General features: G+C 36.7%; 1 protein-coding gene across 3 annotated transcripts in view; it reads right to left on the bottom strand.

Annotated features, from left to right (window-relative positions):
• Nucleotides 1-26,930, bottom strand: part of OSBPL10 (oxysterol binding protein like 10) — a 113,714-nt gene that overhangs the window by 65,668 nt on the left and 21,116 nt on the right. For 2 of the 3 annotated variants that reach the window (XM_085573234.1, XM_021525868.4), the window contains exons 2-4: nucleotides 14,768-14,949; nucleotides 12,967-13,046; nucleotides 2,438-2,629 (exon numbers count right to left, since the gene is read on the bottom strand). In XM_085573234.1, coding sequence (XP_085429360.1) covers nucleotides 2,438-2,629; nucleotides 12,967-13,046; nucleotides 14,768-14,949 — 454 coding nt within the window. The remainder of the gene's footprint in view (nucleotides 1-2,437; nucleotides 2,630-12,966; nucleotides 13,047-14,767; nucleotides 14,950-26,930) is intronic. The other variant, XM_085573233.1, reaches the window with a different exon arrangement.

A 26,930-nucleotide genomic window follows, 5' to 3' on the forward strand; every position in this document is an offset into this window, starting at 1 on the left:
TTTTTTCCAAATAATATGGCCAGATCAAGAAAGTTCATAATTCAGAAGAAATTGTGAGTTCAACACTTTCTCAAGAACATTGTCCCAGCTAGCAAACACCATGCAAGCCAAGTGAAGGATGCCTCTTTTTGCAGCATTACTGTTTTTCAAAGATCTCTCATATATAACACAGTAGCACTACCATATCATAATATTGTTGTGAAGTTTAAAACACATGCTTCCTCTCATTTTCCAGAAGCAGATAAACTTTTTCTTTGACTCAGCTACTGTATTTATAAGGTGCAAAATTAGCTAATGCAGTCCTATTTATAGAACAATTTAAAAAAACTTATTTGCTTGTCAAAGCTTCAAAGGCATTGTTCAATCCGGAGAACACTAACATTGATCTATAATCCTTTTGCAGTCTCTTCCCCTCATCCAGATCATACAAAACAAATTTAAAATAAAAAGCAAAGATTTGGGCATTGAGGAAAGGATTAACTCTCTCACTGTACTTTTAGCTCCTACATTTCATTGTTTCAGATTAAAAAACAGGACTAGAGCAGATTTAAGTGCACTTTTGTGACGGGTTCTGGACATATCTCTTAACTGATAAATTTCACAAGGGAGGGGGGATCTAACAGTCACTGTTTGACTCCTACATGGAACAAAGGTATTTCCTGAAAACTCAGGTATCATATACCCAAGTCTATTTCATTCACTCTGGAAAATGAGGGAGAAGAGAAGGAAGTGAACAGAGCATACTGCTGAAATAAAATCTCCTTCCTTAATCTGGAAGAAACAGACTTATCCCTTCACAAGATGGAAGTAACATCAGTTAAGCCGCCACTTTTTACACAAAACTGGGAAAGAGGGTAGAAGGTCTGATTTCTCCACTGTTATGCTGTTCTTTAGGAAGCAGCACGCAGACACAAAATATCCAAAAATTAAAAAGCTAAACTCCACATATCATCTTAGGAAATTTGCTTATGCATCATTCATCTTAGTACCATTTCCCCTCCCAGAACAGCACTCGTTTCTTTCAGCCATTACTGTATCTTCAATGTCTGACGGGGTTTTTTTCCATTATTATTGCAGCCCTCTAAAAGAAAGTGTTGCTGAAGCTGAGGTACCATTTGCATCAAGCAGAACAAAATAATTACCTTCCATCATTACAGACTGAAGTCCTGTAACAGTTACCTTTTTTGGAATGACATCACATTGCAATACACCACAAACAAGTGAGTCAGCAATTCACTGGCCTTTTATGCAGGGATGATACCTGATCTCTTACTCATTGTAGGTTAGTATTTATTTCTTCCAGGTGTATTCTTTGCAACTGATGGCTATTTCTCTTCCCAACTTATTATGATCAGCACATACACTAATACTCTCTTCCAAATAGCTTTCAGCCTTACTCAGCTTCATTTTACAAAATTGCAATTACTCCCACTGTTGATTTTATTAATAGATTTAAAGTGCACTCTGAATTCAACCTATGGGAGCAAATACATTTAGCATGCTAGGAGTAACCTGGGGGAGACAATTGGTAGATGAAGACAGAATATTTTTATAAAAAATAGACAGATGTACGTTTTCTCTAATGTAAAGAAAATGTCTGACATTCAGACAGTCAGTTCTTCATTTCCAATATTTACTAGAAGAAAAACAAGCATTCCTCCTCAGGATGTGCAATTTAAGCCTTCATTCAGAGCACATCCCAACAATTTATTCAAATTCTAAACATGAAAGACAAAGCAAAAAAGAGTAAGAGATGAAAGATTAAAGTGTGTTCTGTGAAAATCTGCCTTACTATTTAAGCTTAAAACTGTACTATTTTTGTTGGCTGAAAGACAGAGTTAAATCGGTATGAGTTAAATTTCTTAAACACTGGTACAAACAGGGTTTAAAAGAAACAAGCTTTCTTCTTTGGTTTCCATACATTTGATACAGATGAACCATTTTTTCTCTGCAAGGCCAGCAATATAAACTTGACACAAAGTTAAGACTACAGCAGCATAGCAACAAACTGCTGAGTTTGGGGAGCTAAGCTTTCATTCACACATTCATCAGACTTATTCAAGCAGTTTTTTTCCAGCTACATTTAAATGCTTCAGGGCCCACTTTCTGATCTGAAAGGTATTGCTGCACGTAGCTTCAAAGAGATTCTCCTCTAGTCCTGCAATACCACTGCAAAGCCTGGAAGCTGTTGCCAATCTACTTCACTTTTAAGCATGTGCACACACCAATTTTAACATCAGCATAAAAAATCTATGTACACCTGACCTGAAGCTGAACCAGAACTAAAGCTCACCTCTTGCTCAGCAAGGGGATCAAAACAAAGCTGTCATAAAGTCAGAAACAAAGAGAATCACTAACTTGTCAGACTCAATTGCTTATTCTGAAGCAAAATAAGCACTTCCAAGTTAGAGCAAAACAGCAGATGTTTCGCTCTTACCTCTCGGACTTCATTGAGTTGACCAGATCGCTGGCTCTTCACTCTTCGAGCAGCTGCAGGTGATTTGTGATGTGTGATGGTTACAACAGTTGACCCACTTTGATTCGTGTATTTCTGGCCACTGGGAGATGCAGAATTAGCTGTCCCAGGTGGCAGCAGAGATGAGCTTCTACTTCGTGAGGATGAGATGCTCTAAAACAAGCAATAGGATTGTGCTATTAACAACCTTTACACAAGCAAAAATTTACAATTCAGGGTATATATTTGTATTGTTCTGCTTTTCTCACAAACCTAAATCTGGAGGTGTAACTGATTTATTTATGCCTGGCTCAGGAAATGTTCTTGGAAACATCAGAGGTAATGCCTTTGTTTCTTGGTGTGCCTGACATTGGTCTTTGCAAATATCTTCACAAATTCTTCATAATAATATGCTGCTTAGTTCTTACAATCCTACTTTTTAGGAAAGCTGAGGAAAGACTTCGCAGACAGAGTAACAACAATGCCAATACAAATATTTTTCATTAAGCCATTGACCTACAATTCACCAAACCAGTGTGAACAGCAAGGAAGAAAAAAATCTTAACGCTTTCATTTAATGAACTTCCAAAACAGTGTAGTATTGTTCTCAACATCGGAGGAGGTTCAATTTTGGCAAGGCCAATCCACATACCAATTAAATATTCACATTCTAAACAAAACATGTCTCAAAGAAATCAATGCATTTTGGAGTTGGGATAAACTTGGGGTAAAGCCAGTATACAAAAAAAGGCTAGAAGTAAATCTCCAACAGTATCTGCAGTATGAATACTTTTAACATACAACCTATAAAATCAGTCAAGATATTCGGTTTTTATCTAACCACCTGTCAGTGCTGCTTAATTTGCTCTCCGCAGACCTCAAACACAAGTTATCCTGGAGGTCTATAGGACACTAATTCTCAGTCAAGCTCAGATGGGCATCAGATCACGATGAGACATCACGTATAAAATTGCAATAAAAAAGCTTTTCCCTTCAATTTGAACTGTTGATTGCATATATAAGGTTAAAACTAAAACAGAGTAACTTCACCTCATGAAACACAAACCAAATTCAGAGAGTAACATTAAATAGACTTTAAGACAGTGAAGAAAATACACAGCCCCATGAGTAAAACACCTTTCCTTCTCTCCTTCAAAACCTGCACAAATAACAATGGCAACCTACAACATTGCTAAGGCAGTCACCATCAACACGAGGTACTTCTCTTGAGCCTGCTACATAAAAATATTCCTACACAAAAGTACTCCTTGGGTATGATCTCTCTTCTTATAAGTTCCATGTCACTTTTTGCAACTCTGTGGTAATCTTCAAACCAAGGTGAACAGGTTCCATCTAGCATCGCAATTGAAGTCAGGCCTCATGTTACCACCACGCTGACTGCAAAGGACAAGGCAGATTATTTGGCACTGCCAAGGAGGAGTGAATCAAGTAACAACCCCTCTGCCACCACCACGCAGAGACTTTAGACTTTTTGAAGGTTTAAAAAATGGGTTATCACATTGACAGTGTGCAAAGAGCTACTAATCTCATAGAAATAATTATTATTCCATTGCCCTAGATTTAACATTTACAAATGCTTCCAAGAATGATGGTGTGACTGTTTTTGAAAGGAATATATTCTTTGCTACTGTGGCCAATAAGATTACAATAATAAGTATCTTTTAAAAAATTCTCTACCCCGGCTGACAAATCACAATTGCATTAAAACCAGATTTGACTCTAAGGCAAAAAAGCAGCATCAGGTGTAATTTGTCAGAAGGGCACAGAAGGTTGCTACATTCGTAATTCATCTTCCATTTGAAAGAGTATGGCATAGACATTAGACATAACTACAATTAAAATAAGAGCCAGAGGAAAAGGTATTTGGGGGAGAGAAGGGGATTTCCTTTTTCAAACATATAATCCACAGAAGAAGGGTATTCCTAGTATTCCTAGTATATAAGAGTGGAATATACTTCACTAATGTTTGTTTTTCAAACTGACTAGTATCAGAATACCTTCTAAACTAAATTTAGGGTGTAGAGAAAGAACAAGATAATTTCATCTTTTTAATTGAAAAATCAACTTCTCTTTTAGATATTTTTGTTTTAGAATTAAATTTTTTGAGATTCACTGATATTTTAGTATCATACTATCACAATAATAAAAATATACATCTGCTACTTTCATATAGCTAAACAGATCCTAGGATTCAGACAAACAGCAGCAAAGTAGAACTAAGTTTTCCCATTAGATTCACTTAAAAGAAAACAATATTCTGTGAGAGGTAAAGTTTTACTGTTTTGATTTTCTTGAGGGAGAGCTATAGATCTGCACATAACAAAAGTTAATACAAAACATATATGGAAAAATCCCTGCACTGGTTCAGACTGTGGGACCACAGTGCATTAAGATGGCTTTTCCAAGATTTGCCAAGGTATGCAGCAGCTCACTGCAACTTCTGGTGAATAGTCATTTAGGGCATGGAGTTTGGGGCTCAGTAGAGCAGGAGAGAAAGATCAGAAAAAACAGCCCATCTCTAGTTTCAGTAGTGGGTGGTGCTCAAGAAGTCTGTCCTGCTACAGGGACACCAGGTAAACCCAAATCTCTACATACACAAGTACACAGCCTGGCAAGGGCTACCCACGGATCCACTGCCTGGTGTGTCTGACACTCAGCTCTGCTGCAGGGCAAGGCACGGAGCTTTGTGATCTCCAGGGAGAGACCACCTCTGCCACTGAGTCTCCTAGAGCCCTCTGCTTCCCCTTGCAGCACAAAAGAGCCACCACTCCTATGTAGCTCATCCAGTCAGGGAGACTGGCAATCTGGAATTCGGACATACATGGTCTGTGCCAAGCATCAGAGCTAAATATGTTGGTCCATGGTCAGCTCCTGCAGGTCGATAAGCAAGCTCTCCTCACCTCATTGTTCTCTGTCCCTTTACATCCTTCATCCGTCCATAGTGACCCAACATTTCCAAACCATGTGCCAGAAAATTCCACCAGCTTACAACATAAATACTCCAGCACTTAAATTTGGTATTATTCTTTAGAGAGCACCTGTAATATACAAACTTTAAATGAGCTCAGCACCAGGACCTCTGGCTATCCATGAAGCTATCTGTAGGCAAGGCTCCATGACAAACATAAAAAATTTTAACTTAAAACTTGCAAAATCAGTCACAGTGAGTATGCATGTGAATGTCTGCAGGAGACAGTTTTTGGAACTACTCAAAACCTTTTCCAGTTGGATTCCCCTCCTCCACTGCCACAGAGAACAGGAGAAGAGTACTGTGCCTGCTGTATCCCCAGAAAATGGGGGAAGCATCCAATTCCTTCTGACAGCTTCTTCCTGTCACTGCCAGAAGAGGACTCTTCAGGAACTGCATACTCAACCCCTCAGGCTCTTTTGAATTTTACAGCACGTTGTCAACACCTATGTCCCAGCCAAATACTTGACTCCTCTTTTGCAGAATTTCTTGAGATTCAACACTGGGAATGACAAGCATCCTTTTTGCATTGACACACAGCTGTGCAAAAATCAGAATTTCACATTTTTTTTGAAATGTGAAAACCTATGTGAAGTTTTCCACTGCTAAAAGCACTCTTAATTATAAATGATACTACAACAGCCACTAAAGTCACTCTCACAGGAAATCAAAGCAATGACAGTAACTGATGGGCCTTTATGCCTAATCCCTGCTCTTCCCTCAGCACTGTTCGTATGACTGATCTGCCCCTCTAATTATTATCATATCTAATTTTCTCTGGTCTCACTGCTTTCTGGCTTGCAACTAAATAAATAAAAAGAGAGCGAAAAGTCTGATGAAAGGAAAATGTAAGCTCTACAACATTAGGAATGCACAGTGCCAATAATGAGCCAAGAAAGCCACAGGCTGAAACATCCCAAAAGGACTGAAAGTTTTCTTTCCTGAGGCTACACCTTACCATTGCACCAACATTTCACCTGCTAATAAAATGAAACCAATAAAAGAATAATAAAGAAGCTAATAAAAGATTAATTTGTAACTTGCATTCATATGGGTTTTATGACTTAAAGCTAGCTAAATTATGCTTAGCTAAAACAGATTTGGTTTAAGATTTTTATTTTAATAGCCTGTCCATCCCCAAGATAAAAAAGCAGTATATTGAATGCTTCCATTTGGATATCAAAAATCCTAACAATTAAAATAATGGAATTGCAGAACAGTAAGTTCGAACTATACTCATGTTTTCATGACTCATTCTCCCAGGAGATTGCCCTTCTTGTTCACAGAGAAGCAGAAGTGTTTTTCACCATTTACCAGAAGCAAACAATTTTATTTATTTTGAAAAGTAAATGCAATTTTCCAGGGATCAATAAAATAATTTCTGAAGTTAATTTTCATATCTGCTTATGGTTGATAATCATCATTTTCACAGGCACTGTGCCACAGATGTTTTTCTCTGAATAATAATCACCAAAATGACACTCCCTTACTCTTCTGCACATATACAGCACAGAAAACCAATCCCTGCATGCAGCTTGAGAATTATGGGAAGTCACACACTATCAGAAAGTAATTACAATTTTGAGACACCACCATTCTGTGTTTTAATTCCCATCTACTTATTTTCCAATGCATCCTAAGTAAACAAACACTGATAAAAGATAAACTTAGACACGGTTCTGTTTCATTTACATTATAATCATTCACAAATATTAAAATGCAAATAACAGAATCTACATAACATCCAAACTTCAGCACTTCACAGGAACCAGCTTATGATGTTTTGCACATTTCTGTCAAGCACCATCTATGGTACTAACTTTTCTGATAGAATATCATAGTGCTTCATCATCTTCAGTAAGACAATATATGTATTTTTTTAAGCAAAAGACTATGATAATCATTCTACCATAAAATCTTTTTTTCATTAAGAATCATTTCAGCATGTTCAATCCTAAACTGTTTTTCTTCCATTTCTGTAGAAAGATTTTAGAAGCAGTGAACAACTCTTATTTTCATGATTCTTCCAAAGGGAGGAAGAAACTTGTCAAACACACAACTATCATCAGCCAAGCATTGCTTCCCTATCAGCTTCACTACCGTAAGGATTTCATTGTATATTTTAATTAGAAGTGCCATTCTTCAGTTGACTTCCATAGGTCAGGGATGAGAAGAGGAAGCAGACAAACATACCAACAGAGGGAACATTTGAAGCTCAAAAGGCAAAGCAATCTGACATGCACATAAGAATCAAAACAACACTGAAAAGGATTTGAAATTTTCACCAATTTGGCTTTATGAAAAGGTATCATGCAGATGTTAAAAATACCCAGCCAATGATCCACTTAAAAATGTAAAGGTATCTCTGTGGCCATTCATTACTAAAGCAAAAAGAAACCTGATAAAACCAAAGATCCATGATAGTCATTCTTCCAGCTGTGGAGAATAATTACACATCTGCCTCATAACGATTTGATAAAAGTGCTGTGTTTGAGGCATCACTGCAGGTGTTGTTTCACATTATAGCCAAACTGCTACTGCAGTTGACATTTGACAGGAGCAGGTTTGGACTTTTTTTTCCCCACCATTACTCCAGGGAGGTAAGCCAGCAGAGAACCAGAGAAGGAGGCATACATTTCTCAGAGAGCTGGTCAGAGAACTAAGCTCTTTTTAGTAGGATGACATTTTTTCTACTTTTGATGCCCAGGTGGAAGTATGACAAAACCCACACAAAAGGTGGCAGCAGAAGGAAGGGAATTGGATTGCAATTTACTGCTGCAAGGAATTAGCAAATGAGTTCAGCTTTAAGATGAATCCACACCATCCAATTTTAAGCAGCTAGCTCACTGTACAGCTCAAAACCAAAAGACCTAAAACACAGGAGTCTGTCTCTTTATTCTAACACAGACATAAGCTGAAAGTTACCATCTGAGCACAGAAGTGACTTCACAAGATAAAGGTTCTGTTCCCTGTCACATTCCTGATACAGACACACTGAGATATACAAGGGTTATATGCAAATCCAGCAACCAATCCACACATGGGCATTAAGGGCTGGTTTAAAAACCTGTGTGTGTTTTCAGTAGTGCTTTTACAGCCACCATCATTAAACAGTCAAGAAAAAAAGGAGGATGAAACAGAAGAACTGAAAAGCTTGTGACAATTTCTGGATACAAAATTATTCTTGGAAGTTACCACAGAAATTATGCATAAGCCTACTCCTTCTTGAAAGCATTTTGTATCACTGAATTCAAATTTGAATAATGTTTTAATTAAAGCTTGTACAAAATATTCACTTGGAATAGTCTAAAAGAACTAGCAATCCTATCCAGAGAAGATTTCTTCCAATACAATTGATTTGCACTTACGGAGGTTGAACAATCTGTAATTAAGTGAAATGAGACTTGTATGGGAATACCAAGAACACTAAGACTACCTGACAGCAAGGGAATTATTTGCCAGAGAACACTTTTCTTTTACTGCTTTTTTTTTTTATCATTATCACGTAACATTTACTTAAAACAAAATCAGAGACTTAGCTTGTGTTACATCCACTCATTAACTGCACTGCTCACCTTAGGACCATTCATTAGGATGCAACTAAATTTAGTGTTTAGTATACAACCTTTTCTTTCTTTTTTCAGTCACTTCTCTATTTAATTTCCTCCACCACTCCAATCCCCAGCTGAAGTTTTAAAAACAGTCATGACAGCAAGTCATTCAGTAGCATTTTGAAGCAGGCAGTGGCTGTGAAAAAGAAAGGAAACTAATGCTGATCTAGATCCAGTGCAGCAAGAAGGAATGCTCTTCTCTGAGTAATTCACAGAAACAGTGAAATAGCTTCAGCTTTGAAAAACATCCTCCAAATTAGCATGTTTTTCTACAAATTCCCTTCCAATAATATCTATTCAATACTTTAAAAATGTGTTCTCTCTCCATTATGAATGACCTGTCACTAAGTTACTTCGCCAGTATTCTTGGGAACCCTTCCACTGCTTGCCTGGTTATCCCATTATTGGTTTTTTCACGTTTAAACTATATCCCATTTGCATAATAAAATATATACCACTTGCTGCATATTTTTCACTTCTCATTCTACCTCATTCAAGTGTATGACTCCTGAAGAACAGCTAGAAATTTCTGCATCTCAGTATTCCTATGAAAAAGGTGAATTTAAGCTGCAGAAGAAGCTGGGAGAAAACACTCAGACTCTAACTTTCCAGATGCTGTTCCCAGCAGAGACAGAGCTTGGATTCTGTTCAAACTCCAGAAGCTCAGAACACATGAATATCTGCCCGTTTATAACAGCATGATGAGAGACAGGTAACTGGCAGTTTCCACTTACTACAGAGTATAAATTATACAGAGAGGGAGGAATAAAGAGATCCAACCTCGCTGACAGCAGAATAACAAATCACATCGTGACAGTCCTTTCAATGGTAAGAGCTATCTAACAAAACCCAAAAATACAGATTTTTGTGAAGTCCCCAATTATGCAGAAGTTAAGTCAAACATATACCCATCTCTGTGTCATTACACACCTTTCCATGTAATTCCAGACCCTAAGCTGAAACAGTAAGGTGGCTAAAAATAGCCAAATGCTATTTTATGTACAATTAAAACATTTTAAAGAGCATGTTTTCACTCCTATGCTAATAATCATTTAGTATAAAGTACCATCATCTACAAGAGAAAGAAAAAAAGCAACACAATGAAATGAAACAGCCCTTGCTTCTCTTATCTCCTACCAGGCAGTGAATATGAAGTAAGAAACCTTGCGGAAAAGAAAAAAAAAAAAAAGAAAAATAATAGAAATGTCTTATTTTTTTCTGGTTTCTGGAATTTCTGTGAAGAATTGCTACCTAGCAAATGATACCTGATCTCCAAAGTCTAATTATTGTAGTATTCAAGCTTTTGATCCCTTTCTTTTATAAAGAAAAGCAGAGAGAAATTTAAAATCTTACTTGTAGATGAAATTCAAGTTCACACTTATGCAATGCTAAAGCCAGGTAAAATATTATTCTCAGTTAATACTCTAATACTGAGAAGACAGGAGGGGGGGAAAGGAAAAAAGCGTATTAAAAACAAGAGATAAATCTTGTCAGAAGAAAAGTTTCTAGGAATAGGTAAGCACAAAATTGCTTCAAGTACAGTCCACTTCTTGATTAAGAAGCAGAGTCATCAGTGGTGTCATCTGAAGCACATAAATTCTGGACATTTTATTTTCTGGACGGTTAAGTTTAAAAATACAGAAGATAGATATTCTCTATTTTCTCTGTGGCTTACAAAAGCAGAGAATTAAAAGTGCTTCACCAGCAAACATTTCAAGTGAGAAGTGACCTAGCCTGATTTGTAACACAGAACTAAGAAGTATAGTTTTCTTCAGCATTTCTGTTTTATACTCGACAGATTCAAGCTTATTAAAACATATATATTCCAGAAGACATCTGTACTCCAACTTCCTATGCCAAGTTTCTGTAACTTGCCAGTCTTCAAGAAAAATGCAAGAACCCCCTTCCTACTATCTGAAATATTCTTCCATTTAGTTCCTCTGCTACTTACGTCCACTACACCTCAGTTAAGGAAATACTTTTATTTTCTTTCACAATGCGCATAGGAACAAGGAGCAAACCACAGCATTGCTGGTCACTATGCAAAAATACAAGTAGTCCAGTGAGATGCTCTCCATTCTAAAGCTTCCTGTTCCCAAAAGTTGTGCCTCAGATCTCCTGTAGCAGAAAGTGGTTTTGTATTTACTAGCCTCCCACTCATTCAGTCAAGATTTTCTAATATAATTTTTCTTTTCAATTACTTTTCAAATCTCTAAACACTTTCGGCATCCAAAGCATGCCAAAATATTCTCTACTTTCTATTTATGTTCTTTTTCAACTCCTTTTCTTTGAGGTGCCCCATACCAATATTATTATTAACAGTTAAGCAAATACTTCCTATTCAGCCACTGCAGAGCACTTACTATACTGATCTGCCCTTTCCATTCTCATTGCCACAAAAAAAGACTACAAAGAAGTCAAATTTCATCCCACAGAGTTCATCCTGTACAGAAGAAAAACAAATATATGAAAAGTACTTCATTATCCCCACTCCAATTTTTCATTTCAGAGATGGAAGGGGACTGATAAAAGTATTCATTACAAGTATTTGATAGAGTTAGAGAAATCTAAGTATTAGCCCTTCTTTTTCCTGGTAATTTCTAAAATTTTGTTCACTTTCTTTGGAGCACTAGTAATTGCTGTTTACTTTCACTGTTGTAACACCAAGATTTTTCTCTTGACACACAAATTAATTCAGAACAAAATATGCACATACTATCAAAGGAGCTCAACATGGAAAGACAGTCTGAACAGAAATTATTACTAAGTTTAACAGTTTTTACCTAAGGAGGAAATATGATCCCAACTTCAGTTCCACAAAGATCAGCTTCAACTAAATTACTGCTATTCTAAATGAGATTTTGCTATTAAAATAGAATAATTTATCACAACCAGGAAAAGCATAAAAATAAAACCAGTATTAAGAAATATTATGAAAATTAATACAGTGTAGAAGTATAAGAATCAGTATGCCATTGCACAAGTCTCCAATATCATATATACTGAACAGCAGTTTTACCACCTCATCACAGTTAAATTACAGATGCTAAACATTTAAATGCATTTAAGAAGTGACCAGAAAACATACTGAGGAATAATTCCTTACTAGTAATTGAGTATAAAAAGTTGGCCTCATTATCTGGCACAGGAGCTGCAAATCAGCAGCAACCTTAAGAGTACCTTGATCAAATAGAGTTGTACCTTTCTGAGTGGTACTGGGCCATATCCATATAAAAACTATATCGAATTCCATTGTGTAAGAATTTTAGAAGTACTGAAATAGTCCAGCTACTTAATTCTCCTTCAAAAAGGGTTTTATTTGTACCACAATTCACACAATTTTTACTTGGAGGTTGGAGACAGCCTCAACCCATCATTTTGCTATCTTTCAAATCTACACAGTTGGTCTTTTTACCTGCCTAAAATATTTAGCTGTTTGAGGATAAAAATTGTGGACAATTAGTCCCAAAGAGAAGTAAATAACATAACTCTTCATATGATGAGCTCTTTCCAGTTTAGTAAAGAAGATGAAGATTGACTGCTGCTAACATCTATCTGAAGCTTCTCATAATAAAAGTCACTAAGTTGCATAATATTAAATAAAACTGTATTAGTTAAATTTCAAATACTAATCAGGATATCATATAGTATTTATTAATAAATGGTTGATTCAACCACTCAATTAACTATGCACTTAACTAATTTGTCATATACAGGAAAATGTTTATTTATTAGGATCACCCAGACTGACTCATCTTGCTCCAGTTAGTGACAAATGACAACTTGCTGTTTTTACTCAAAACCTTCTGCACATTAACCCACTAATTACAGCAGCCAATCATCCAAGCTATGCTGTTCTTTACCAACTCCACTTAAAACATAATAGTTACTTCTCACTCTTAATTATTTACCTTAGAATCACTTTCTTTGTGATGTTTGGCACAGGATCGAAGCTGAGTTATCCAGTACTGTTTCTCCTTTGCATCAGCAGCTAGAACAGAAACAAGAAATTGCAGGCAATCACACATAAATCAATACTGTTTTGCACAAAAGGTGACAGAGCAGGGCAGAGGGGGAAAGATTAATTATTGATTAGGATGCAGTATAAATCCTAGCTTATGCCACATAAGTACACTAAAGTTTTTCAGTGCAACATATCTAAACCTGTGAGTTAAGAAGCCAGTTGGAAGAAATAAGCTTATGAGCCTTCTTCATAGTTAGCTCCTCCATGTGTTAACAAAAGCAGAACTATCTACCTCAAGAAGACATTTTTGTTCAAAATTTTTCATCCACTTTTGTTTTACTTGCCTGTCTTTGTGAAGGACAAGGGCCACATCACAGCATTTAAATCCATAAAAGCTCTACACTGAGGTCGTCAATCAGCTACCAGACAAGCTACCAGTTCCCCAGATACTTAATTGCTTCTCTTTCAATGGAGTTCAACTAAATCTATCTCTAAATCCCTGTCATTCACATGCAACTTCAAGACACAGGAATTTCCCACACACATCTTTAAAAACCAGCTTTAAAAATTATTAAAGAGTTTGTCTGCTCTCAGTAAGTCTGTTTAGGAGAGAGGTTTTTCTTTTTTTCTTAAACTACTGCAGGAATCATCATTAAGAATGACAATACAGAGCTGATAATTTCAGTAAATATTTTCTCTTACTTCCTCTGCTACTGAGTATCTTAATGGTTATTGACTCAGCATAAAAATTGTTTACTGATTTTAATCAAATTCACAGATATTAAAATTAAAAGCAACATATTGTAAGCATTTGATAATTTCAAGTGATTGGAAAAGCATAATGAAACAACAAATGTTCATGATTTCTAGCTGGGCAACTTTCATAGAATTTTTACAGAAATTCTCCCTGGTTGTTTCTTAATTCAGTTCTGTGTATGAAAGAGCAACACATTGTACCACAGGGGATTCCTCTGCGCTCAGTCCTATTGGACAACTGATAAACTGCAGTCAGAATAAAACTAAGAATACTTCTGTTACCCTACATTATGTGTCTTGTTTTTTTAAATAACAGTTAATTTTTTATAAATTAGTTTGATTTGGAAGCATCTTGATCAATCAACCATACTGAAAATACCTTAAAATCAGAACACTGCCATTTTTTTTCCTTTCTTTTTTGTAAATATTCCAAAGTAACTCCTATATACCCTATATTGTCTGTCTTATACCTGGAAAGAAGGGAAGGGAAAATTTTATGTTACAGGTGCATTAAATTACTCCAAGACTGATAATAACATAATATCTTAGCAGCCTCTCACTGGCATTTTTCCCTTCTCTGACCCATCATCAGATTCATTACTGCACATTATCTGCAGGATGGTGGCAGGGAAGAACAGTACTAGAAATCAGATGTTATGCTGTGGACAGCCATGAAAGCATGAAAGCACCTTTTTCTTCCTTTAGAGGCAAATAAGATACAGCATCCAATGAAAATGCCACAGTAACAGATTACAGAAGCCACCTTGAAGTACCTTCCAGCCCTGAAAGTCTATGCATTTTAAAGTCACACGCACAAGTCCAGATTACTCCTCCACCATGTTTTAAAATAAATTATGTAATAACAGAGCTGTATATCCACTACTTTCTGACAGCACAGGGAAGCAAAAGAGAAATGAGACATGAGAGAAGAGATGCAGAAGTGGGAGTGGAAGAGAAGAACAATTCAACAGGCACTGTGAGCAGCACTGTACCTCTTAACTTGTACATCTCTCCATTAGCAGAGTAGACCACCAGCATGTGTGGCACTTCATCACTGGGTGATATTATAGCTCCAGCTAAAGACAAGGCTCCTCGTGGCTTCGGGCTCTGGTTTTTAGTCTGTTCATTCATGAAATACTGCAAAATCCCCGTCTCAAAGTCCAGCACAAAGTACCTGTTGAAAGAAATTACAATCATACAGTATTTCCACAGAAGCTTTCCATGCATTTACCCAACAAAGGGCGCAGATTGATCTTAAATCAAGATCATAAATATACGAATGAGGTTAAAGTCATTTTTGTAATTACAATTTTATAAGGTACTGTTATTAGGCTTTTCAGAGGTAGGTGATCTATTCCTTTATTCATAACACAAGCCATTTCACAATAAACCAACACCTTGGACTGAAAGATCATACAAACAAAAAATAAACTAACTGGGTTGCCCAAGTGCACTAAATGAAGATATTTCAAAGTTGGTGTGTCAACCTCAAAAGTTGAAAACATTTCTTTTTTCCACAAATAAAGCCATCTTTACCAACAGCACACATCTTAAATTTCATTTCCCCCTGGAAATCTTCTATGCTATTACACAGAACAATTATTTAACTCTTGACAAACAGGGAACATACAGAAACCTCCTGGTTCACATGAAGGTCAGCCTACTACAACCCTCAACAGTCTAGAGCAAAAATCACATAAATGCAGGTTACCCCCCTCAGCTGCTTCTGACAAACCACCCCTTACAGTCTAGTTAATCCCACTAACATGAGCATTTGTAATACATGCTAATTGTGACTGTTACTCTAAGATACGATTACCACAGGTCATATGAATTTGTGGACAATATTCCAGAAACTGTGATTATTAGAGTTCTGCAGCTTTGTATATCCCAAATTTGCTCAAGTTATCACATTTTGTCTTGGCTCTTTCACAATATCCCCATATGCAGAACATCTCTAAGTAACCTTTCCTATCACAGAACATTTCCAGGATTATCTTCACAGCTTGCAGTTATTGGTGGTCGTCTGCTCCTCTCTTTATTCACGCTAAATAAGCCTGGACATGATGCAAGCAGTTAGATTGTCTAAGATTTACAGACAATTTTCAAACATTTTGCTTGGGACCCTTTGCTGCAGTTATGCTTAACTCTCTACTGCCACTGCCTTCACATCTGAGCAAAGATCAAATTAGCTTGCAATTGTTACAGATTAACAATTCTGTCCAAAGAATTTTAAGCTAGGGCACCACCACATCCTTCACTTATGCCCTGACTCCATCTCCTGCAAGCACTTCTGTATCCTTTTCCTCAAGAAACAAATGGAAAGCTTCCCTTCTGTAATCATGTAGCAGCACATCACTTAACCTTCCCTCTGCAGGTCATCTTCAACTCGAAGGACTAGAGGAATGGCAAGCTGAATGACAACCACATTTTCAATAACAGTGTTAAAAATAAGGATGCCCTAAAAGGAAACTGCCAAAATTTCAGATTACGTTACTGACCTGTATTGTACCAGTTCATAACCTTACTGTTGGGTTTGACTTTTAAATGATTTTACAATACTACTCTTCCACTTTGAAAGCATTTTTTCTCTCCAGGTTGCTTAGTAGGAGAAAATGATGTAGGGGAAAACAGCAGAATTGGAAAGCGTTTTTCTTTTAAGTCAGACTTGCATATTTCATAGTAAATTTTAATTTTGCTCATTCTCATTTTTCCAGGTATTTTGGGAACATCTGTTACATACTCAAGAGAAAAAACAGAGCACTAGACAGAAGTGATGCCACACCCCTGAGAAAATTACACAGTAGCTTGACCCTAGAGCTAATGCTTCTCCCCATCATCTCCGAGCTCAGCAAACAAGTCTAGACTTTATATGCAGTGATGTTCATTCCGAGCCTGTGCCATCCTCATTATAATTTCATTGTCCTTTTATTGTTCAGGTACAAATAATTTATTTCAGCTTTTGTTATCTGGCCATTTTGTCATCGATTACTACCTTGAAAATCACCATTGTGGTTACTAAAATACAGCTCTACAAGTAACAAAAGGAGGAACAACAGCTAGAGGAGAAAAAAAAAAAAGGAAAGAAAGAGAGAGGCAAGAAAGTCTCTTCTTCTCCTATTAAGACCAAAGGATTTTGAGAAAAAAAGTTCCTCTGAGTGTCTTAGAGCAGAATCTATTAAGTTACATAAACACTACGAGCACTTCGGCTCAGAAACTTCTACATGCTAGACCAGCAAAGCACTCCCAGAATGACTGTAAGCTCCACAAAAATGGGCTTTGCATTGGCTTAAAGCTACCCCAGGGAAGGAAACCAGCCATTCGAGTACAGACTATACCTTTACCAGCATAATGACATCAGACAGCAGCAACTTCTGCAAATTCCCAGATGCAGAGATGGCATCCTTCCACATCCTTGTTATCACTGCTACAGCAGTTGTGTTAACTAGAATTCTAACCAACCACAACCTATTTTATGTACAATCTCAGAAAAACAGATCATCACTGGCCTTGTACCTTAGGTTTTTTGTGATGATGTCTTAGAAGCCTGTAAAAGCAAACAAATTAGAAATCAAGAAGTAATTTTAAGAAAGAAAAAGGAAACCAGTTCTCACAAGCCCTCATATCACCCTCAATATCCTGCCTTCTTTCTTGTCCCAAAAGAACCAGGAACTTTTCACAAGCATTTTGGCCATGACACTGTTCACATCACACAGAATCAAGCATTTCCTTTCCAAAGATTATGCTCTGATGTGCAACTCCCCTCTTCACCTTTCACACAGTGGTATCATAGAAAAAGGTAAGAATAAACTGCACAGACAACTATAGCCTCACAAAAGAAGCAGGGAGATAACACACTTTGAAAACTGCTAAAAGGAGAGAAAAAGCCAAGAGAAGGAATAAGGAATTAAATGTCAAATCAAGCAGTGCAAGGCTTCATACAAAGGAGGTGGAGGAGGGAGGAACACAAAGAGATAGCAAAAACAGGAGCAGCTTTCAAAAATATTTTCTCGCATCACAGACCAAATGATGACCCAATTCATACCATCACAAAAACAGAAGAAATGAAGACCAGAGTCTTTCATTAACTGAGGATGGAAAAGCATTACACATATAAAGCAGAACAGAAGAGAAGGGTACGTGTCCCATTTTAGAAGCACTTGAATGTGTGGCTGAATCAAAAGGACAGAGATCTCTTTTAACTTCTAAAAGTCACTTGTTCTGCCTACCAGGGAAATAACAGCATTAACCTCTCTACAACTGATTCATCTTGCCACCTCATCCTTATTTCTCTACTGGCCTTGCTCACATTTACCCAAAACGTCATATTTCTGTAATTAAATCTCAGATACCAGTGATGAAAACAAGCATATTCTTTAGAGAACAGTCAGGCAGAAGGTGGCAGAGCCCAGTTACATCATACTTCTCACACAAAAAATTTGTGCTATAGAGAAATTGTGAAACAACTGTTACTGAAAGACACAAAAGATAGCTGAATTTTTCTATTATTGCAAAACCATAATAATTTTTTTTTAATTAATAGTCTTTAAAAGAGTCCGTCTAGAGGTAAGGTAGAAAATAACCACTTAAGCATATTTTAAGCAGTTTTAACTGCTTAAGCCCAGTTCAAAATAGACATGCAAAATTACAGGCAAGAAAATGCAGGCTATATCCCCCCTATGCCATTCCAACCAAATGCAGAGCCATTACCAACTGACATGAATTACAGGAAAAAGCATGCACCCACCACACTCTGAAAAGCTGAAGTCTGACACTACCAGAATTGTTACATTTAACAATTATTGTTATATTATTCGTGACTTATTTATTATATTGTGGCTTATTGTTAAGTCACCCAGGAGTTTGTCAGTATGGCCTGATGAGAGTTTCTTTCTCTTTTACTTCCCATATTTCAAAATTAATGCCCTCTCTGCATAAATCCTAAGTTTTATAAATTCTACAACTGTCTTAATTAAATACTTGTGTTTCACCATGCCTTTCATCCATTCACTCATTCATTCATAGCCATTTTTAAAAAATTTCAAAATGCTAAGCAGAACATGTATGATATGCTAGGAAGTGTAACATGTTGCCTTCTGAATTCTTAGAAGGGAAGGGTCAAACACTGTACTAATCAAATATTTACAATTGGGTTTGCTTCCACTAATAAGAGCATTTATTATAGTAATAATTCACACAATTATATAGTATTACAATAATTTATTATTAGCTCCCTATTCAAGAAGACTTTAAGAAAAAGCAGTGATTTTGCTCTAAAGAGTGACAAAATGCTGGTAGCATAGCAGGACATGAAAGTGCTCTACCACTAGAGCTTTTCAACAAAGAACAGCAGCTTAACAGGTCTTCCATGAGAAAAATTGACATTCCACCAGCTTTGAGGCAATAAAGAATTTAAAAAAAAAAAATTTAAAAGCCATACATAATTATCAGAAGCACACGATAAAAACATTTCCCACATAATGTATCACCCCACTCGATTACAGAATTTTAATTCTCCTATTTCAAGGCAAATTAATAATTTCTATATTCTCCAGTAGAAATGAATACTTTAGTATGTAAATAATAAAAAACAAATCACATATATATATTTCATCATTCAATTACACATCATAACACGCTGCACTGTTCCTTGAAGCTGTCACTTGGATGCAAACCCGTAACGCACCCAAAATTATGCTCCCAACAGAAAAAAAGACCTCAAAACAAGTTTCCCCTTTTCTTCCCTTATTCTAAACACATCTCACAAACCAACCATCCAAACCCATGTTTTCACTGCTTTTTAATCCCAACAAATTTTCAGTGTAGGATTGCTAAATCTTTTCATTGTGTATAGGAATTTGAATACTCTTCACACCCTTCCTTCCCTCTTAAGTCAGTTTTCTGGACCAGATTTTGTACAACTTCTAGTTTGAATCCATAATGTGACAGAGGTTTTTTTATATAGACATTTACAGCTGGACAACTACAGTCCCAGTCAAATCTTCAACTTCTGACTCAATCTTCTGGAATAACCTCAACTCTTTTGGAAAGAAGTTTTATATGAATCATGTCCTTGGGTTCATAAAGGCAGCCTATGCTGAAGTCCATGCTTCATAGCTGGACTCTGTCTAATCCCAGGCTTTATGTTAAAAATTGGTATGGATGTGCAAATACTACACACCAGCACAGACAAATCCTTCTGACTGAAGACAAAAATCTTCCAATTTTCCATAATTTCCAAAAAAACATTGTTTTCATTATATTATGACCTAACACAGCAAGTACTTCTGGATGGAGAGGGATGCTGGGTTGTTTCTACAGTAGGCTAGCTTTGTTTCACCTTTTTAGAGATTGTTTTTCCCCAGTTACTTAACTCACTGATGCATAGAGGAACTTTTCTTTCTCAAACATCACTTTAGGTCTTCTGCAGACATCTTTTCTCCTAAACCAATCTCACAATATATACTTTAAATCTGCTTTTTGTTTTGCTTTAGCCATAAAAATGCAAATTTTTTAAATAAAATACATTTATTTGAAACAGGGCAGTATTCACTCAGACATAAAAAAGCCCTGACAGGCAGCATTACCTTCCCTACCACACTGGAATAGTAACAATTAATGCATCTTCCCTTCTCAGACTGCTGAATTCATCATTCCAGACAATGTGACAAATAATATGCTCTACTCCATACTTCAGTTAACTCAAGAACAGAAGCAGCTCAAAACAGAAGAATTTCACTACCTTCTTCTTCAACTGCTGTTCTCAACATTTCTGAGTTTCCAAACATGTTTTCCTTTCACTCCATTGCAATCTCCCCACAGTCACTCCCAGCATATATTCTTCACTGATTTCATAACCCTCTAAAGGAAGAGTTTCAAGAATAAAGAATCCAACTATTCTGTAATTTTCTTCCTTTTTTCGAAGTAGTTTTAAAATATATAAGAACTGTAGGATAGAAAGTAAATTACTGCATCAAATAAAAGCAAAATTTATGGCTCCAGTAACTGAATAAGATGTCACACAAATGTTTCATTTTTAAGAAACTGTATCTTATTAGGACATCCTGAACACCACATTCATACAATTGTTTATTTTTTCCCTTTTTACCTTGATCCATAAAATTAATGGAATTATTCAAGCCAATAAAGATAAAGCATAGCACACACACATTCGATAGCCAAGGACTTTATTATTAAAAATTATCTCCAAAGTTGTCATTTAAAGACTGATGATCAGAAGAACATGCTTAAATTTCAGTAATTCTACCTCCCTTTCTGCACTGAGGCTCCTCAATTTATCATTTTTTAACATAAGAAAGTGTAAGGATCACAATATTCATTAAAAACTTTACTGACTTTGAGCATCTCTGTATGAAAACTGAATTTTTAGAACAGTAATTTTTCAGCATTACTGAAATTCAGTCAAGATTAACTACAATTTTCTGGATTCTTTTAGACGTGCTCCACATCTAAAATGCAGTTAAGAAGCAGAGGAAGTATCACCCACAGCAAAAACAGCTTGTTTTTGCTGATCAGCTCCTTCATGATTTTAACATCTGCAGAATTCTCACACAAATAAAATATTCAGAGAAATTTCCTCTCCTGTCTTGTCAAGTCCCAGCAAGCCCTCTCTATGGACCAGAATGTCACTTCTCTCTCAGTGAGGAAACAATTGCTACTGACCAGCTCATCAGGTCATCAACCTCTGCTTACAATACCAATTATTTTCAACTGTCTGAACTTCTCTGTAGTGACGAATGGATATTTTGCCCAGATTTTACAGAAAAAGGAGACTACAGTAAGGATAAACATTAAAAATTGCTTAGGGGTTGCTTTTTAGGAAAGATGGAGGAAGAATAGGTCTAAAAATAATGCACCCATTTGTACCCATCAGGCTTTGAATTCATAGAGAATTGTAGAGAAGTACATTCATCATACTAATCTATGCTCCAGTAAAACATGGCCAAGCTGAGGGGTTGCAATTGCAATTTAGGGACAAACATAGACAAAAGGTACACATTTGAGTTGGATACCATTAACAGCACCTACTGCTCACAGCCCACCACACTGGCTGGCCACCCAATGCTACTGTGTGTCATTTAGGAATCCTTCCCACCTGCCTTTTCCTTGTTCCAAATTCACTACTACTTAACAATTAAGTGGACTGAAATTTTTGTACTGCAGGTCAAGAGAAAATGGACATAACTGGGGGAATAAATGGGCTGCTGTAATTTTAATTCTGGAAATGTTATTACCCAGCTTGATTCAGGTCACAGATTAAAAACAGAGCTTCCAGGCAGGAAAATATGCTTTCCTTCATAAGAAAAATAATGAAGACCTAAAACAAAACAAGAACTGAGTACTTACATGTTACTTCTAATGATCTACATGTAACAAAAGGATGTTAGCCTTTAGAAAGACACAACTCTATGAGATTCTAAAACTAGATCAAGGAAACATACACTAGAAAATTAGCTGTACACACCAACTTCATTCCCTATCTGAGGGGAAGACAGTGCTCTGCATGACAAAGCTCAGCAGCTAAATTGGTTCTCCATGAAGCCAAGCCCACAGGAGTTGTTTGCAATCATCTGGACACCAAGAGGGAGGAAGCTGTCTGGTTCATCTTCTCCCAGTCCCACCTTTCCACTTTATCCAGGAACAATGCTTTGCTCCTTTGAGAAAGTAAAATTACAGACACCTACTTTGCAGCCTGTATGGACAACTGTTTTTCTGCTTCAAGCCTATGTGCAGTATTGTTCTGTCCCAGCCAGCAATAAAAATCCCACCAATAAACAAGGCAGCTATCAGAAATCAAGTGCTCTCTTTCTTCTGTTATCCCTAAATCTAGCTAAATCGGGCTTTACATTCAGATGTTTAGCCTTCACCTAGTCATCCTCAAGAAGATGCAAAGAAATAGAATGCATGTAGTAAGTCAAGGAATATCCTAGTTGCAAAGTACCTTAAGCATACCCATAAAAATAACTGTTAGAAAACCTTACTACCAAACTTGGTGAGAGTCAGTAAGTAAATAACAAAAAGCAATTTGCTTTCATTTCTGTAAGAAATCACCTACCAAGAAAAACCCAAAAGCAAAAACACACAAAAAGCCCCCCAAACCTAAATACTGGGGGGAGGGGGACACACACTAAAAATTAAAAAAAAAAAAAAAAATCTGAGTTTCTTCCTCAAAATAAAGAGAAAAAATATATATATGTAATGAGACAATCAATTATACCTAGCTTGTGAAAGAAGCTTTTACATAGTAATATTTGTAAATCCCTCTAGTCACATTAGCAGTTATCAAAACTGCCTCTGAGCAAACAGCTGCATTACCACACAGCTTTAAACACCTCCCAAAATTACACCAGCTATGTCAGGAATCTTATTGCCTATTCTTTTCTGTAACACAAAACCCCACCAAAATTTGCAAGCAATACAGAAATATTCAACCTTCTGAAAAAACATGTCATTTTTTTGCTTGACTTTTTGTGTTATAATGTTTCAAAAGATCTGACAGGTTTGGCAAGTACAGTTCACATCAAAAATCGCCTGGTGCCTAGCATCCATTAATCTTTCATTAAATACTTATAAAAATTACAGAATTAAAAAAGCAGCTTAGAAGTTGGCCAAACATACCAAAAAATACAATTCTCCAATAAACTAAATACCAAATCTGAAGGAAAGTAATCAAAAAGAAGGCAGCACTGAAAGCAGCCACTGGGAAGGCAGCTGCTCAGAGCACTAATGAGTTCAACAGTGACTGACACTACTATGTATTATTCTTTCAACATTCTCTCCTTTAAGTAGGGATATGCACACACACACAGAACATGTTTCCAAGATAGTAATATATAAAGACAAATCAATAATGAAGTGATTTTTGACCAAGGGCAGTATTTTATGGAGATTTCTGTCTGCTACCTGTCACATCCTGCAGGAGACTTCACGGATTGACTAGAGAAGATGTGACCTTTGCTTGGTCTTTCTGCTACCTGCTATTACAACATCCACAAATGAATCAAACACATTCATTTGACAGCCTGGTTCTCATGAAATATAATGAGAGACTTGCAGCAAATTCAGTCACCTAACATAATGCCCTCACAACACACAGTCTCAGAGCTTGGAATTCCTGGGTTTGTATCAGCATTACCATGCAACAGAGTTTAAAGAAAACCACATCCCACTGAATTGGTGTGAGTCAGCCAGGTCTAAATCACAGCTCTATCTCAAAATACTATCATCTGTAATCCAAATTCTCTATAATTTGCAGCTACTGAATTTTAGCAATCCCAAACACAAGCACCCCTGGAAAAGGCTATTGAACAAAAAACTTATATGCAGTTGAAATATCTCCACAACCCTCTCCTTCACCTCAGCAACTAGAGCTTGCCCTCTGAACTACTTTTCTAGGTCATAAAATGTATGAAGGAAGTAGTAAAGCCTCATAGAGTCACACACCCTGTGTCTAATACAAAGTATCTTCCAGTGGCCACATCCTAAACTTTATTATAACTTCCCTCTTATGGCACACTAATGATGAATTGAACCCTTATTTGCAGAGGTGAAGTTGTTTTATGCTTCCCTGACTTGTACCTCCCAACTCTTCCCCTCTCTTCTCCAACAACTACTATTACTGAATATTATGTCCCATCTAGGAGAAACACCTTCATACATCTGTAGATTTTTGGAGTTCTCTTTTGCTGCCAAGAATTACAGACCATATACAGAAAAACACTTAGCTATAAGAAAACCAGTATGACCCCGAGTTTTTATGCCAGACCTGATGTTAGTTAGGATTTCACCTGGAGATAAACTTTCAGGGACTGAAATATTAATGAAACAAACAACAAAGGCACAGGGAGTGACCCTGGACAACAGCACAAATGCTGACGCTGAGAAGGAGACAAGAACTGGATGACAAACCAGGATACACCCTAACACATCCAGGCATGAATATCAGGCAAACTATTCAGGTAATCAGGCCACAAAATGGATAGCAAAGACTGCAAATAGAAGTAGCTCAAATTACAAGACTACACTAGCTTCAATTAGAGTAGCTGTACAGTCGTTCAGCTACTTTCAAGTACTGCTTTTTGCTCAATTTAACAATGAGAGTACAGAAATTAGGAGTATCATTCAAGTCGTATCTTAAGCCAATTACAGAGACAAAAGGAGACTGTTATCTCAGCCCAAACTATTTGGCCTCAGCGTCTCCACGTTAAAAGCCAGGGAAATTATCTGTGTAGGTAAACTCTAATGCTGCTCACTGGTGAATATAGTCCCATATTCAACAATAACAGCATGTAGTGCTAAATCAGGAATCTTCAGGGAGTTGCCCTGCACATAAATAAAAAGGAGTAAATGTCAAGGCAAGCAAAATGGCCATTGGAGTTCTTTCCAATTCATTTTACTGCTTACTGGAAACCAAGGTTGCTTTAAGACACAATGCAAAAATCTCAGAGGAAAGACATGCAACTCTACTAAAAATTCTAACAACTGCACTATTTCATATATAGTAATTATTGAACTAAATAGCTAAATCGTTGAACTATCTTCACTATTACTTTTCTTTTCCCTCATTTTTTTTTTATTTTTGAACATGAAATATTAAGGTTTAGATAGGATTCACAAACCATCTTGATAAAAAGATGTCACCAACCTAAAAGTTTTCAATAGAAACATGTTGCTGAAAATTAATTAGAACAGTCATGTCACGATTTATTGAGACAGAACATCAGTTTTACTACAACCACTCTGCTGCCAACAAGCAAGAAACAATCTAGAGAGGAAATGAAGTGGAGGGATGAAGGATCAGACAAGCAGAACAGCTTGGCAACGGCATGTGCCAAAAGGTTTTCATTAAGCCTACCTAAAACTAAATAAACAGAAGTCTGAATAATCATTTGACACTGCCGTCTAAAAAAGCACTTTAATAACTAGATTTCCAACCACCATTCAGAGCAAAATACTCTTCTGCACCAGATTATATGTACATTAGGCTAATTATTAGGTTAGTGGAAATTGAGGGTTTTGCTACTTCCCACCAATTTCAGAGATATTTAATTCTGTTCAAGTTACTGATATGAAATTCTAAAGAATGTGAACTCCCCTGGAAACTAAAACCCTTTCAAAAACTATATTTAATCTTATTTACATTTTATGTAATCTCCATGGATAAAGACTTAGGAAATCAGCATAGACATCCTCTTATCATTGCTTCCATTCTATGTAAACAATTCCATTCCAAAACTACTTTACTGAAGAAAATACGTGAAGTAGATTTGGTATTTCTCAACATATGATCAGTTAACTAAAACGAAAGGGGGGGGGGAGGGGAGGGGGAAAGAAGGTCAAATTTAAGATATGAGTCCAACTTATATCTCCAAACTCCAATTACTTAATTTAGGCTAAAACATGTTTATACCACAGTCCATGGCAATGGTGCAAAATAAACAGCAACTGTTCCCCCAAAATCTCAATGAAGTGTTACATCACATAATTGAGCAAAGTGAAAAGGGCAGCTCTTAAAAAGCACAAGTGAAATCAGTTGTAAATTCTCTGTCTTCCCTCCTCGAGCAAAAATTATTGGCTTGCTCTTTAAAAACCTAGTTCAGCTGAACTAGCCTCCCCTATTTGATGTCATGCAGACCTCCTGCTCTGTCCCCATCACTGTCCAGTAGCAGCACACAACCCAACTACACATCCCAGTGCAGCACCAATTCAGGAATGAGAGCTGGATTCAGAATAACACAGCCATGTCAGTCTTTGGGTAGAAGGGGAACTTTACAAAGTCATGCATTAAGCAAGGAAATAAAACAAAAAAACACACAACAAAAACAATTCCACTGCAACTACAAGCATCACATGGAAACCACTGTCAGTATTTTCAACTGTAGGTCTGTGTGGATACCTGACCCCAGGCCATAACTTGGTACAGGCTGACTAAGAAGCCACAGGTCTCATGCCCCATGGTGAACCTGTGAGCTGTAAAGCTACTGGCTCAGGTATAAGTGAGTGAAGGTGCCTCAGGAAAAATATTTCTAAACCCAAAAATGCAAAGTACATAACATGGTAACAGCTAAACTGAAGACACCCATCTGGTTTATACTATTGCCAAGCAGCCAACTACTTCACTGCATAAATATTCCT

Source organism: Lonchura striata, chromosome 2, assembly GCF_050655825.1.
Source record: "Lonchura striata isolate lonStrDom1 chromosome 2, ASM5065582v1, whole genome shotgun sequence".
Lineage (NCBI taxonomy): Eukaryota > Metazoa > Chordata > Aves > Passeriformes > Estrildidae > Lonchura > Lonchura striata.